Raw genomic sequence first — 14,303 nt, 5'->3', positions numbered from 1 at the left:
AGTTGACTCATAGGAAAAGACCCTGATGCTGGGAGGGATTGGGGGCAGGAGGAGAAGGGTACGACAGAGGATGAGATGGCTGGATAGCACCACCGACTCGATGGACATGAGTTTGAGTGAAGTCTGGGAGTTGGTGATGGACAGGGAGGCCTGGCGTGCTGCGGTTCATGGGATTGCAAAGAGTCGGACATGACTGAACCACTAAACTGAACTGAACTGAACCAAACAACATTTGTCTCATCCTCTATTCACCAAGTAATTTATCTTAAATGACCAGTGCCTCAAGTGTTAGGGCCTTACGTTACTGAACCATTTGGTCTGTCAGTCTGTTGATCATTCTTCAAACACTTTTGAGTTGGGCTTATAATCTATTCTTTGCTAAAGAAGGACTGTAGTGTACTTTGGTACTAAGACAGTATGAAAGATGAGTTAGAATCTAAAATGAAGAGTCTCAAAGCATACCTTTATTTCAGAGAGATTAGTATTTTTTAAAAGGCTCAGGGTAAATGAAACCAAATTATCTAAATCAAATCATCATCAGTTCAGTTCAGTAGCTCAGTTGTGTCCAACTCTTTGCGACCCCATGAACCGCAGCATGCCAGTCATCCCTGTCCATCACCAACTCCTGGAGTCCACCCAAACCCATATCCATTGAGTCAGTGATGCCATCATGGTGTATTATAAACTATGTCTGTAATGGCCATATACCCCCATCCTCCTCCGCTTTATAAAATGTGGTGTGTGTATAAGACTAGAGATATTTTACCAAACTCTTTTGGGTTATAAGGTAAGTAAAAGTCTGGGTTAAAGTATGGGAGAAGTTGTGGAAAGATGAAAAGAGGAAGTTAGGGATAGGGAGAGTTAGGAACTTTATGCTCCCCTCCCCCAATTTCCTCCCCTCCACTTTTTTTTTTTTTAAGCAAAACTTTGAAAAAAAAAAAATTTGTGATTTAAAGAAGAGGAATCTGGAGGTAGTCTATATGAAATTTGATGTCTGTAGAGGTCAGAGTTATGGGATAGAGAAAATAAAGAAATAAATGGCTGCCTTCATATCTTGAAGAGGTTTATAGGTTTTGAGCTAAACTTATAGTCACAGCTTTTTTCTTAAAGTTATCTTTAAAATATTTCATTTTGCATTTTTAAATTTAACTGAACAACAGAGAAGTCTAAATTTATTTTTCTTTACAGATCAGTGCTAACATCTTCCGAACTCTTCCTCCAAGTGATAATCCAGATTTTGATCCAGAAGAGGATGAACCCACACTTGAGGCCTCTTGGCCTCACATACAAGTATGGAACATAATTTTATTTATGCTGTTCTGCTGAAATCGTGGAACTCTGTTTTAGATTTGAGTGTCTATTTAAAGTACTAGATTTTTAATACATTTTCTTAACATTTCCTTTTCCCAAAATATTGCTTTTCATTTTTTTAATAGTAAATTACACTTAACATTTACCTTTTAAACTGTTTCAAAGTATATTCCTTAGTGTTAAGTACATTCGTAATGCTAAGCAGCCATCACTGTTACCTAGTGTAATAGGCACCTTTTCATTACCTTTTCATCATCCACAGTCTTTTCATCACCCCAGATGGAAACACCCTTGTCATTAACAGTCAGTTCCCATTCTTTACCTGCCCCCTACCTCCCAGCCACTGGCAGCTATTAATCTGCTCTCTGTGTCTGTGGATTTGCCTTATATGCTTACCATAATATTTTCAGGGTTCATCAATATTGTAACATGTATCAATATGTCATTCCTTTTAATGGCTGAATAATATTCCATTATATGGACATACCACATTTTGTTTATCCATTAATCAGTAGATGGACAGTTAGGTGGTTTCTATTTTTTGGCCTTTGTGACTAGAAGTGGTATGAATGTGTAAGTTTTTGTTTAACGTGTTTCCCATAAGTTTTGACATGTTGTGTTTTTATTTTTATTGATTTCAGAGTGTTTTCTAACTTCCTCTGTGACTTATTTGGCCCATTAGTTATTTAAGAATGTGTTTAATTTCTGGGCTTCCCTTGTGGCTCCGCTTGTAAAGAGTCTGCCTGCAAGGCAGGAGACCTGGGTTTGATCCCTTGATTGGGAAGATCTCCTGGAGAAGGGAAGGCTACCCACTCCAGTATTCTGGCCTGGAGAATGCCATGGACTATCGTCCATGGGGTCACAAAGAGTTGGGTACAACTGAGGGACTGGGCTTCCCTAGTAGCTCAGCTGGTAAAGAATCTGCCTGCAATGCAGGAGACCCTGGTTCAATTCCTGGGTCAGGAAGATCCACTGGAGAAGGGATAGGCTACCCATTCCAGTATTCTTGGGCTTCCTTGATGGCTCAGCTGGTAAAGAGTCCACCTGCAATGCCAGAGACCTGGGTTCAATCCCTGTGTTGGGAAGATCCTTTGGAGAAGGGGGGATAGGCTACCCACTCCAGTATTCTGGCCTGGAGAATTCCATGGACTATATAGTCCATGGGGTCACAAAGAGTAGGACAAGACTGAGCAACTTCCACCTGAATTTCTGGCTCCCATATTTCTTTCTGTTACTGATTTATAATTTTATTTCATTGTGGTTGGTGAATATACTTTGAAGTTTTCAATCCTTTTAAATGTATTAGGCCTAGCATATAGTTTATCATGGAGAATGTTTCATGTGTGCTTGAGAAGAATGTGAATACTGTTGTTGCTGGATGGAGTGTTGTGCTGAAATCTCTTAGATCTAGTTGGTTGTTTTAAGTTTTCAGTTTCCTTGTTGACCTTCTGTCTAGTTCTCTCCACTATTGAAAATGAAATATTGAAATTTCCTGCTGTTACAGTTGAATTGTCTGTTTCTCTTTTCTGTTATGTCAGTTTTTGATTCATGTATTTTGGGGTCTTATAAATCATGTTTATAATCATTTTACAGTTTTTGTGTTAAAATACATTTTGTCTGATATAGTATTCTATAACCACTATTTGAATACTATATATAAATACTAATAAATTTACATATATAAATATTACATAAATTTATAACCACTATATAAATACTATATATAGTATTTTACAGCTACTCTCTAACTCTCTTTTGGTTACTGTTTGCATGATATATCTTTTCTGTACATTGACTTCTTATCTATTTGTTTCTTTGAATCTAAATTTTATCTCTTGGGAATTCCTTGGTGGTCCAGTGGTTAGGACTTTTCAGTTTCACTGCTGAGGGCCTAAGTTCAATCCATGGTCAGGGAACAAAGATCCTGCAAGCCACACAGTGTGGCTAAATAGTGTCTCTTGTAAACAGCATGTAGTTGAAACCTGTTTTTTTTTTTTAATCAGTTTTGACAGTCTCTGCTTTTGACTAATGTTTAATCCATTTATATTGAATGTAATTGCTGGTAAGGTAGAATTTACGTTTGCTGTTTTGGCCTTCCCTGGTAGCTCAGTGGTAAAGAATCAGCCTGCAATGCAGGAGATGTGGGTTCTATCCTTGGGTTGGGAAGAACCCCTGGAGAAGAAAATGGCAACCCATTCCATTATTCTTGCCTGGGAAATCCCATGGACAGAGGAGCCTGGCAGGCTCCATGGGGTCACAGAATCGAACACAATCTAAACTAAGCAACATTTTGCTGTTCTATGTCTTATGTCTTTCTCATTCCTCTACCCCTCCGTTATTGTGTTTTGTATTAAATACGGATTTTCTGGAGTACCATTTTAATTCTCTTGTTTCTTTAACTATACTTTTTTGAGGTATTTTCTTAGTACTTACCCTAGGGATTACATTTTAAAATGAACTAGTTTGGTTGAATAGTAGTAGTATTCAATTTTAGTAGTATTAATAATTTTAGTAGTATACAAAACTTTGGTCCAGTATACCTCCATTCCCTCCCCCTTCTTCTGTGCTGTTATTGTCATACAGATTGGATCTTTATGCAGGCATTTTATTGCACTTTACTTCATTGCACTTTGCAGATATTGCATTTTTTTTTTTACAAATTGAAGGTTTGTGGCCACCTTGTGTGAAGCAAGTCTATCAGCACCATTTTCTTACTTCATGTCTCAGTGTCACATTTTGATAATTCTTGTAATATTTTCAACTTTTACATTGTTATATTTTTATGATGATCTGTGATCAGTGATCTTTGATGTTATTATTGCAAAAAGATTACAGCCTGCTGAAGACTCAGATGATGGTTAGCATTTTTAGCAATAAAGTATTTTTAAATTAAGGTATGTACATTGTTTTTATAAAACATAATGTGATTGCATATTTAATAGACTATAATGTAAACATAACTCGAGAAGGCAATGGCACCCCACTCCAGTACTCTTGCCTGGAAAATCCATGGACGGAGGGGCCTGGTAGGCTGCAGTCCATGGGGTCGCTAAGAGTCGGGCATGACTGAGCAACTTCACTTTGACTTTTCACTTTCATGCATTGGAGAAGGAAATGGCAGCCCATTCCAATATTCTTGCCTGGAGAATCCCAGGGACAGCGGAGCCTGATGGGTTGCTGTCTATGGGGTCGCACAGAGTCGGACACGACTGAAGCGACTTAGCAGTACCAGTAGCATGCATTCATTCTTTCATTATTTTATTAATTAATTAGTTATAAATAAAAATACATTTACACTCTTTCATATTTACCTATGTAGTTACCTTTACCCATGCTCTTCCTTTCTTCCTATGAACTCAAGTTACATACAGTGTCATTTTGTCTCAGCCTGAAGGATTCCCTTTAATATTTCTTGTAAGGCAAGTCGATTAATCTGGGAATATCTTAATTTTCCCTTCATTTTTGAAGGACAGTTTGGCTGAATATAGAATTCTTGGTTAACTGCCTTTTCCCCTCAACACTTTGAAGGTCTCCTCCCACTGATCCTCTGGTGTCCATGGTTTTCTATCCAAGTCAGTTATTAATCTTACTAGGATCTGATGTAGGTGATACATTATCTCTTTCCGCTTGGAAAATTTTCTGTTCGTCTTTAACTTTTGTCAGTTTGATTATGTTGTCTCTAGATATGGATCTCTTTGACTTTATTCTAGTTGGAGCTCCACTGAGCTCCAGTTGAGTTCCTTGTATAAATTAATACTTTTCATCAAATTTGAATTGTTTTTAGCCATTTCTTCAACTGTTATTTCTTCCTCTTTCTCCTCTCCTTCTGAGACTCCCATTGTGTGTAGTATGTCGGTATGATTGATGGTATCCCACAAGTCTTTGAAACTCTGTTCATTTTGTGTTCAGTCTTTCTTTTGCACCTCAAAGTAGATAATCTCCACTGACCTGTCTCTCTGCCAACTCAAAGTGTTTTTCATGGTTTTTTTGTGGGAAAGCAAATTTACTGAAGTCCTCACTCTGCCATTGCAGAAGTCCTCTCTGAAGCACATCTTTTTAGTTGAGACTGAGGGAGGAATAGTCTTCCTGCCCTAATGCCACTGTGTGACAACTCACTCCTCATAATTATTGGAAAACTGGTAATAAAAACTTACTTTATGAGAAGGACCAATTCTTCCATTAAACCTTCTCCAGCCAATTCTTTCTAGCCCTAACTTCTTTATTCAAACATTCCCCTCAAATACATGGCTTTAGTATAAGGTCATCTGAGGTTCACCCAGTTAACTGAATCACATTGGTGCTACCAATACTTAAATAACTAGGGCTCTTTAGATAAAGATTCAGAGCAGAACATATTGTAATTATTATGCTGTATTTAAAAACTGTTACAAAGGTTCCATTATAGCTATGAAATATACTTACGTGTGTTTAGGGTTTCGTCTGCATGCATGCATGGGGGTGTGTGTGTGTGCTCAGTTGCTCAGTCATGTCCAACTCTGCAATCCCATGGACTGTAGCCCCCCAGGCTTCTTTGTCCGTGGAATTTTTCAGGTAAGAACACTGGAGTGGGTTGCCATTTCCTTCTCTAGGGGATCTTCCCAACCCAGGGATCAAACTGGGAAGCCCTTACAGGGTTTCTTTGCGCATGTTTTTATATGGCTAGTCTTTATGATTGTTGGTTTTTTTATTGTATACATTAGGTTTTATTTTTGCTCTCCAGAATGTCTAATTAAAATGCTCTGAGAAGACCCATATGATGCCTTCAGTTTACAGATATTTTCTTACTTGTAAAATAAGCAAAGCTGTGAGGGAGAAAGTAAAAGGTACTCTTGCCTAATACTTCCAACTATAGTGACTTTAATATTTTTTATTGGGGTATAGTTGATTTACAATATTGTATTAGTTCCAGGTGTATAAATAGTGATTCAGTATTTTTTATAAATTGTACTCCATTTGTAGTTATAACATATTGGCTATATTTCCTGTGCTATGTAATATATTCTTGTAGCTTATTTATATTATAAATAGTTGTTTGTACCTTGTAGTCCCCTACCCCTTTCTTTTCTCTTCCTTCGTTCCTTTCCCCAGTGGTAACCACCCGTTTGTTCTTTATGTCTGTGAGTCTGCTTCTTTTTTGTTATATTCACTAGTCTGCTTTATTTTTTAGATTTCATGCTTAAGTGATATCATATATTTGTCTTTCTCATTTATTTCGCTTAGCGCAATACTCTCCAGTTTCATCCATGTTTTTGCAAATGGCAAAATTTCATTCTTTTTATAACTGAGTAGTATTCCCTTGTATCTTTTTTATCTGTTCATCTGTTGATGGATACTTAAGTTGCTTCCATTCTATCTTGTATATTGTAAATACTGCTGCTGTGAACATTGGGATGCATGTATCTTTTCAAATTAGTGTTTCTGTTTTCTTGGATATACACCTAGGAGTGAAATTGCTGGGTCGTATGGTAATTCTGTTTTTAGTTTTTTTCAGAACCTCCATATTATTCTGCACAGTGACTTTATCAGTTTACATTTCCACCAGTAGTGCACAAGTCTTCCTTTTTTGCCCATATCCTCACCAATATTTGTTGTTTGTGGTCTTTTTGATGATAGCCATTCTGAAAGGATGATTTGTATATTTTTAAGATAGTGTTCAGTCAGTTCAGTTCAGTCGCTCAGTCGTGTCTGACTCTTTGCGACCCCATGAATCACAGCACGCCAGGCCTCCCTGTCCATCACCAACTCCTAGAGTTCACTCAAACTCATGTCCATCGAGTTGGTGATGTCATCCAGCCATCTTATCCTCTGTCGTCCCCTTCTCCTCTTGCCCCCAATCCCTCCCAGCATCAGAGTCTTTTCCAATGAGTCGACTCTTCACAGGAGGTGGCCAAAGTACTGGAGTTTCAGCTTTAGCATCAGTCCTTCCAAAGAAACCCCAGGGCTGATCTCCTTCAGAATGGACTGGTTGGATCTCCTTGCAGTCCAAGGGACTCTCAAGAGTCTTCTCCAACACCACAGTTCAAAAGCATCAATTCTTCAGCGCTCAGCTTTCTTCACAGTCCAACTCTCACATCCATACATGACCACTGGAAAAACCATAGCCTTGACTATAGACGGACCTTTGTTGGCAAAGTAATGTCTCTGCTTTTGAATATTGTATCTAGGTTGGTCATAACTTTCCTTCAAAGGAGTAAGCGTCTTTTAATTGGATGGCTGCAGTCACCATCTGCAGTGATTTTGGAGCCCCCAAAAATAAAGTCTGACACTGTTTCCACTGTTTCCCCATCTATTTCACATGAAAGGATGGGACCAGATGGCATGATCTTTGTTTTCTGAATGTTGAGCTTTAAGCCAACTTTTTCACTCTCCACTTTCACTTTCATCAAGAGGCTTTTGAGTTCCTCTTCACTTTCTGCCATAAGGGTGGTGTCATCTGCATATCTGAGGTTATTGATTTTTCTCCCGGCAGTCTTGATTCCAGCTTGTATTTCTTCCAGCCCAGCATTTCTCATGATGTACTCTGCATAGAAGTTAAATAAGCAGGGTGACAGTATACAGCCTTGACGTACTCCTTTTCGTATTTGGAACCAGTCTGTTGTTCCATGTCCAGTTCTAACTGTTGCTTCCTGACCTGCATATGGGTTTCTCAAGAGGCAGGTCAGGTGGTCTGGTATTCCCATCTCTTTCAGAATTTTCCACAGTTTATTGTGATCCACACAGTCAAAGGCTTTGGCATAGTCAATAAAGCAGATATAGATGTTTTTCTGGAACTCTCTTGCTTTTTCGATGATCCAGCGGATGTTGGCAATTTGATCTCCGGTTCCTCTGCCTTTTCTGAAACCAGCTAAGATAGTGTTAGTGACCTAAAATCTGCAGGCAAGCACAATGAAGTGTTTTTCTAGAGAATTGAATGTATTTGCCTACATATAACCAATAATATTAGTTTATCAGATGGCTTGCTGATTGTGTTTAGGTAATTATGTATGTCTCTGTGTGTGTGCTCAATCGTGTCCAACTCTTTGCAACCCCATGGACTGTAACCTGCCAGTCTCCTCTGTCCATGGGATTTTTCAGAAAAGAATACTGGAGCAGGTTGTGTAATAATACTATAAAAAGTAGATACTGTTCATTTTTTAAGGATAAGATTAAGATTAAGCTAAAATAGATCAAGAATCCTGCCCAAGATTATACAAAAAGTAAGTGGTAGGATAAGGTTTATAGCAAAATATTGCTCCAGTGTCCTTGTTCTGCATTACTAAAAGCTTTACTGCTTCCCCTAGATACCATCTATGGTCCAAGACAGATATATACAAATTCTTATGAAGTTTTAATTCATACCTTTTTAGCTTCATTTAACACCATTAAATAAGGTCTCCCACTAGCTATCACTTTTTTTTTTTAAGCCCCTCATAAGTGACTTTTTAAAGGTATAATTATACAGGTACAGATGTGCCTTGGTTAAATGGTACAGAAGTTTATATATACATATTCTAACAAGATACAAGAAAAATATTATTACAAAGTATGGTGAAGTGGAAATGATCCTGGTGACAGACCTCTACTCAATCTCAGTTTTGTTAACTTACCTATGGAAATGACCTTAATTAAGCTGCTAAATTTCTCTGCATCCTCCTTTACAAAGCTGGCATTAAACAGGGTTGTATAAAAATTGAATGGGATAACACATGCACAAAACATGGCACAATTTTTTTTTAAAACTATAGTACCTGTTTTCTTTGCATTCCCCCTTTTTTAAAAAGATATACTTTTGATATTTAGAAAGAGGTGTATATATACACACATATATAATATATATATATATATATATATATATATATATATATATATATAATGGTTGCCTTTATGCTGATAACTTTAAGAAATACCCTTGGTGCTTTCTTTTGTAGCTAGTTTATTGATTCTCTAGAGTGAACAGTATTGAAATTAATAAGTAGTCTTTTCTTCCTCCACTTCCTGCCTCTCTAGCATCTAGTGTAAAGTAATACAGTTTTACTCTCACAGTAAATACCTATATGCCCATCACTTGTCATTAGTTCTACAGGAAATATATTTAATATTTACTGTCAGTCCTTATGAAAAATTTTTCTGATCATTTCTTGGTAATTTGAAGCTCATTCTTCAGTAGAAGGTCTCATGTGAACATTGTTTCCTGAGTTCTTGCATGTTTCATAGCAGTTTGTAGCCTTCATGTTTAAAGATCAGCTTGAATTAATATAAAATCCTTGGTTCAGCTTCTTTCCTTAATTTCCTTAAGTACCTTGAATATTCCATTGTCTTCAGTCTGATTTTTTTTTCCTTTCATATTCTTAGTGGTTTTGCTTGGATGCCCAAAAGATATTTTTCCTTTAAAATATCTTTTATTGAGCTATCTGTAAGTCTTGACTTTTCTACATCAATTTTCCCAGTTGAATGGTGTTCTTTCACTGTAAAAAGCCCACTTTTATTTCTGAAACATTTTCTTCAGTAATACTTTTTAGTATTTATTTCATTCTGTCACGTTGTTTTTCTTCTTCTTTCTGCTGTTCATGTTGATTCTGTTCTCTCTCTGTATCTTTTCCCTTGAAATCTTTTTGTTTTTCTCATCTCTTTCTTTATTTTGTTGAATTGTTTTTAATTTCTCTTTTTCCTTTACTCTTTCATGTTTCCATTACTGTAGTTGAAAGGCAGACTGACAGAATGAATATTTAGTTTTTCCTGCTTCAGTAGTAGAGACATATTGGGGGAAGGGAATGGGTGTTATATTGGCTTATCTGTAATGCCTGCCACAGGCTTGAACCATTGGAGACAAGAGTCTATCCTGAATAAAATGAAAAATGATAGCTTTGTTAATGACAATAGGATAGATAATATCAGCATTTTCTACATAGTCCCTGGGAGATAGAGAAGAACCATGCTTTATATATGGGTGCACGGTGTTGCTTCAGATTATATTGTTTGGTTTGGGGAAGGTTGGGTTTTTTCTGGCGGCATCATGTGGCTTGCATGTGGCTCTTAGTTCCTCCTAGGCCCTTGTCGTGAAAGTGCAAAGTCCTAACCACTGGACTGCCAGGGAATTCCCCCAGATTATATTGTTGATTTTTATTTTGCAAGGACTTGAATTTTTTTAGTGACATTTCATTTTATATTTTATTATAAAAGACAAGAGAAAGAAATTTATATTCTTAACTACGTGGGACATTTTAAAGCAATAGTCTGCTTCATTATTTATTTCGTCTGTCTAGCACCTATACTGGAGAAGGCAGTGGCACCCCACTCCAGTACTCTTGCCTGGAAAATCCCATGGATGGAGGAGCCTGGAAGGCTGCAGTCCATGGGGTCGCTGAGGGTTGGACACGACTGAGTGACTTCACTTTCACTTTTCACTTTCATGCATTGGGGAGTGAAATGGCAACCCACCCCGGTGTTCTTACCTGGAGAATCCCAGGGACGGGGAAGGCTGGTGGGCTGCCGTCTATGGGGTCACACAGAGTCGGACACAACTGAAGTGACTTAGCAATAGCAATAGCAATAGCACCTAAACATCCAAATAGAATGAAAGAGGAATCCTAGGATTAGTGTAAATTGATAAAACTTTTAAGATTTATCAGCACATTAGAGCTTATAGAATAGAAAATCTGAAGTGGTAAACTACTTTTTAGTAGCACTGCACACAGTTCATCTGAAATTTATGCCATGGTTTTTGTAAAACTAGCAATACTGGGTTTAATAATACAGAGGTTTTAAAAGCATGAAATTCTCGTTAGCTGTTAAGTTGTACATATTTTTAATCACATGTAGTTGGATAATCTCAAAAGAATCTCTTCAGTCTTTTAATTTTGAAAAATGGTTTTTCCATTAAGATATTTTTATATGCCCTTGAGAATTAACTGTAAAATTTCAGCCATACATACAGTGTGCTTTCTGTTTTTCACTGGTATGATTTGAGATTTCACTTAAATTTGCTGAAACTAGTGGTTCTTAAATTTTAGGGGATGGTGAGTTACTTTCAAAATATGATTTTTAAAAATGGGTGTTCTCTGAGACAAATTCACAGAGACACACAAGAAATATTATACATCCATAGTCTTCTGATTAAAAGGCTCTGGTCTGTATATATGTGTTTATAGTTTAAAATATTTCTAGTAATTAAATTTGGTATACCGTTTTTAAATCTGGCAGTCGATGGCCTGGTAAATTGAAGTGAACTGATTGGTAGGATTTGTTACTATTTAGTCATCATATTTTCTCTACAGTAAAATGTTAAAGCTGTTCTGATGAATGAAATTATAGTGTAGCACTGAGGAAATTTGCTCAATTAAAATTTCTGTCCTGTTTGTTAATATTATTTGAATCAATTCACCTGAAATTTTTTGTTTGGTACTAAGTTTGCATTTTATTAATACATTTAGCTTATTGGATCTTTGCTGCTAGAAATTAACTTGTTAGGGTGAAAAATAAAGATTAAATTTAGTCAGTGAGGGGAATAATCTCAAATAATTTCAAAACCTTTCAAAATTTTGTTTCTTCAACCTTTTCATGAGTTTTCTTAAAGTGTGCTAATTTACAATTTCTTTTTACTTTTTTTTCACACTGTAATGGAAATACTAATGAACAATGGAATAAAGAAACACAGAAGAAAAGAACAAAAGAAAGGCCATTTCAGTACTAGGGGATTGGTGGATTGGTCATGTCTTTTAATTTACTAAATATTATATGATAATTATTAATATAAAACAGTTATGTTATTTAAAAATTTTTTGTCCTAAATATTATTGCTTTATATTTATTGAAGACCAAAAAGATAGTAATTTTCTATGTACCTAGTTTTAGATAATTAGAGAGGCATGACTGCTCTACTAGCCTGGAATACAGGCAGATTATGTAGTATTTTTGTTTTCTTTTATCAATTTTCTTTTTGGCACAGATAATTAAGATGCAGTTATGTAGGATACTGAATAGAACATAGACCTTTTTAAGATAACTTGGCTTTAGGGACTAGAGGCTCTTCTTTATGATCTGTATAAGTAGAAATTTAAACTGGGGACATATATATTTTATAATGTACACCTTCGTGTTCAAATACTTCTTGACCAGATACTGTATTTTAAATATTTGCATGTTCTAAGAATCTAAAATTAAAGGGACCATAGCTTAATGCACTAACACTTATACACAGAAATAGAAAAGAAACATCTTTTATCCTTATTTAAGATTGATAAACATTTTTATTACTTTAACCTTTTTATCATAGTTGTTATTAATTATCTTTTTAATTATTATAGTTAAAAAAGAGCAGGAGGGAAAACAGGTTGATCCTATATAAGCTATTCAGGGTTCACGCAGAATATGTCTTATTTTTAAAAGGATTACAGAGGGGAGAAAAAGATTCTTACACAACTAAGATTTTGTTAGTGTTTGCTATGTCCCAGGCAGTAGGTGGCACTAGTGGTAAGGAACCTGCCTGCCAGTGCAGGAGACGTAAGAGATGTGGGTTTGATCCCTGGGTCAGGAAGATCCCCTGGGTTGTATGGCAGCCCACTCCAGTATTCTTGCCTGGAGAATCCCATGGACAGAGAAGCCTGGTGGGCTACAGTCCATAGAGTCGCACAGAATTGGACATGACTGAAGCGACTTAGCATGCATGCAGGCAATGTTCTAGGCCCTTACTATCTCTCATTTAGCTTAGTATATGTTAATTCTTATATAAATTCTTTCAAAGATTAGATGAATTTTTAAAACTCCATTTAAGTTAGCTTCCTCTTAATAGAGGTTGGAAAACATTCAGTCAACATATTCCTTGAAAAAGAGCCTTTTGTGTATTTGTAAATCATTAAAGTTGCTTTTAAATCTTTACCTTTCTAGGTCTAACATTTCTAGTTCCTTTAGCTTTTGGTATAGGTCTTATTTTGAAATACAGTAATACATTACAAATACATTAATAATCTTTGCTGTTTTATATTGTACCTTCTAAAATCTTTTATTGATAAAGACCAGAATTTTATGTATTTTACCTACCATAGGAAAGACACAGTCAGTACTGAGTAGAAAGGAAAGATTATCCTTCATTCCTTATAGTTTTTAGTTATCTTAGTTATCATTTTTAGGGTGCTTTTTGGCTTATAGGAATAGGAAGACCAGCCATAACACCACTCGTGCATTAAGTTTGCCATTTTATTAGAGAATTAAACTCACTGCTGAAAGTATCTGTTGTTCTTTGCAGCATGGTTTCTGAGGTTCTTGGGGCAAATCAATTTTTCATGTGGAAGAAGATAGAGAAACTTTAATACAGAAATACAATTTCTCAACAACTATGATATTTCATTCAGCAAATATTTATTGGGCATCTGTTGTCTTTAGGCATTATTCTAAATATTGGGGGTTAAGTATTGAACTAATAAGCAAACTGTCTTACATTCTTGGGGGAAAGAATAACACACAATAATAGGGTGTGATAGATACAATAAAAAAAACAATAGCACAGGATAAAGGGTGTAGAGAGAGTGACTGGAGACAGGACGCAATTTTATAGAAATGCAGTCTTAGTTGTGCCACATTGAAGATTTTTAGCTCTGTAGATCACTCGTGTTTATTCTGCCCCTATTTGGGGTTATTCAACATGTGTTTAACTTTTTGTCATCATCTCTTCAGTGGTGCTAAGTTGGTAGCATAAAAGCAATTCGCTGCTAATCCTGACTGGTCACTTAATTAATGTTCACTGTGTCAGGTAAACAGTGCTGATGAAAGCTCTGTAAGAAATAACATGTCATATCTGTGATAGGTGCAGGTGTCATCTGGCTATGTGATTTAGAGGGTGCATTTTGATCTGGAATTGATGTCATGTAAGTTTCCCAGAAGACATGCTATTGCTGTTAAAAGTAATAAGCCTTAAGCCCTCCATTTCTGATGCACATCTCAAGAGGTAAAGTGTATAGGTTAATGCATGCCATACTTGACTCAGGGTTGACTTGGTCCCACCTTACCACAGCTTTTAA

General features: G+C 36.3%; 1 protein-coding gene across 1 annotated transcript in view; it reads left to right on the top strand.

The window, feature by feature from the left end:
- The window catches only part of PPP2R5A (protein phosphatase 2 regulatory subunit B'alpha), a 71,684-nt gene that overhangs the window by 37,269 nt on the left and 20,112 nt on the right, over nucleotides 1-14,303 (top strand). The window contains exon 3 of the mRNA XM_019976468.2: nucleotides 1,189-1,290. Within this exon, the coding sequence (XP_019832027.2) occupies nucleotides 1,189-1,290 (102 nt within the window). The remainder of the gene's footprint in view (nucleotides 1-1,188; nucleotides 1,291-14,303) is intronic.

The sequence above is a fragment of the Bos indicus genome, chromosome 16, assembly GCF_029378745.1.
Source record: "Bos indicus isolate NIAB-ARS_2022 breed Sahiwal x Tharparkar chromosome 16, NIAB-ARS_B.indTharparkar_mat_pri_1.0, whole genome shotgun sequence".
NCBI classification, from domain to species: Eukaryota; Metazoa; Chordata; class Mammalia; order Artiodactyla; family Bovidae; genus Bos; species Bos indicus.
This window is presented reverse-complemented; position numbering and strand designations above follow the sequence as displayed.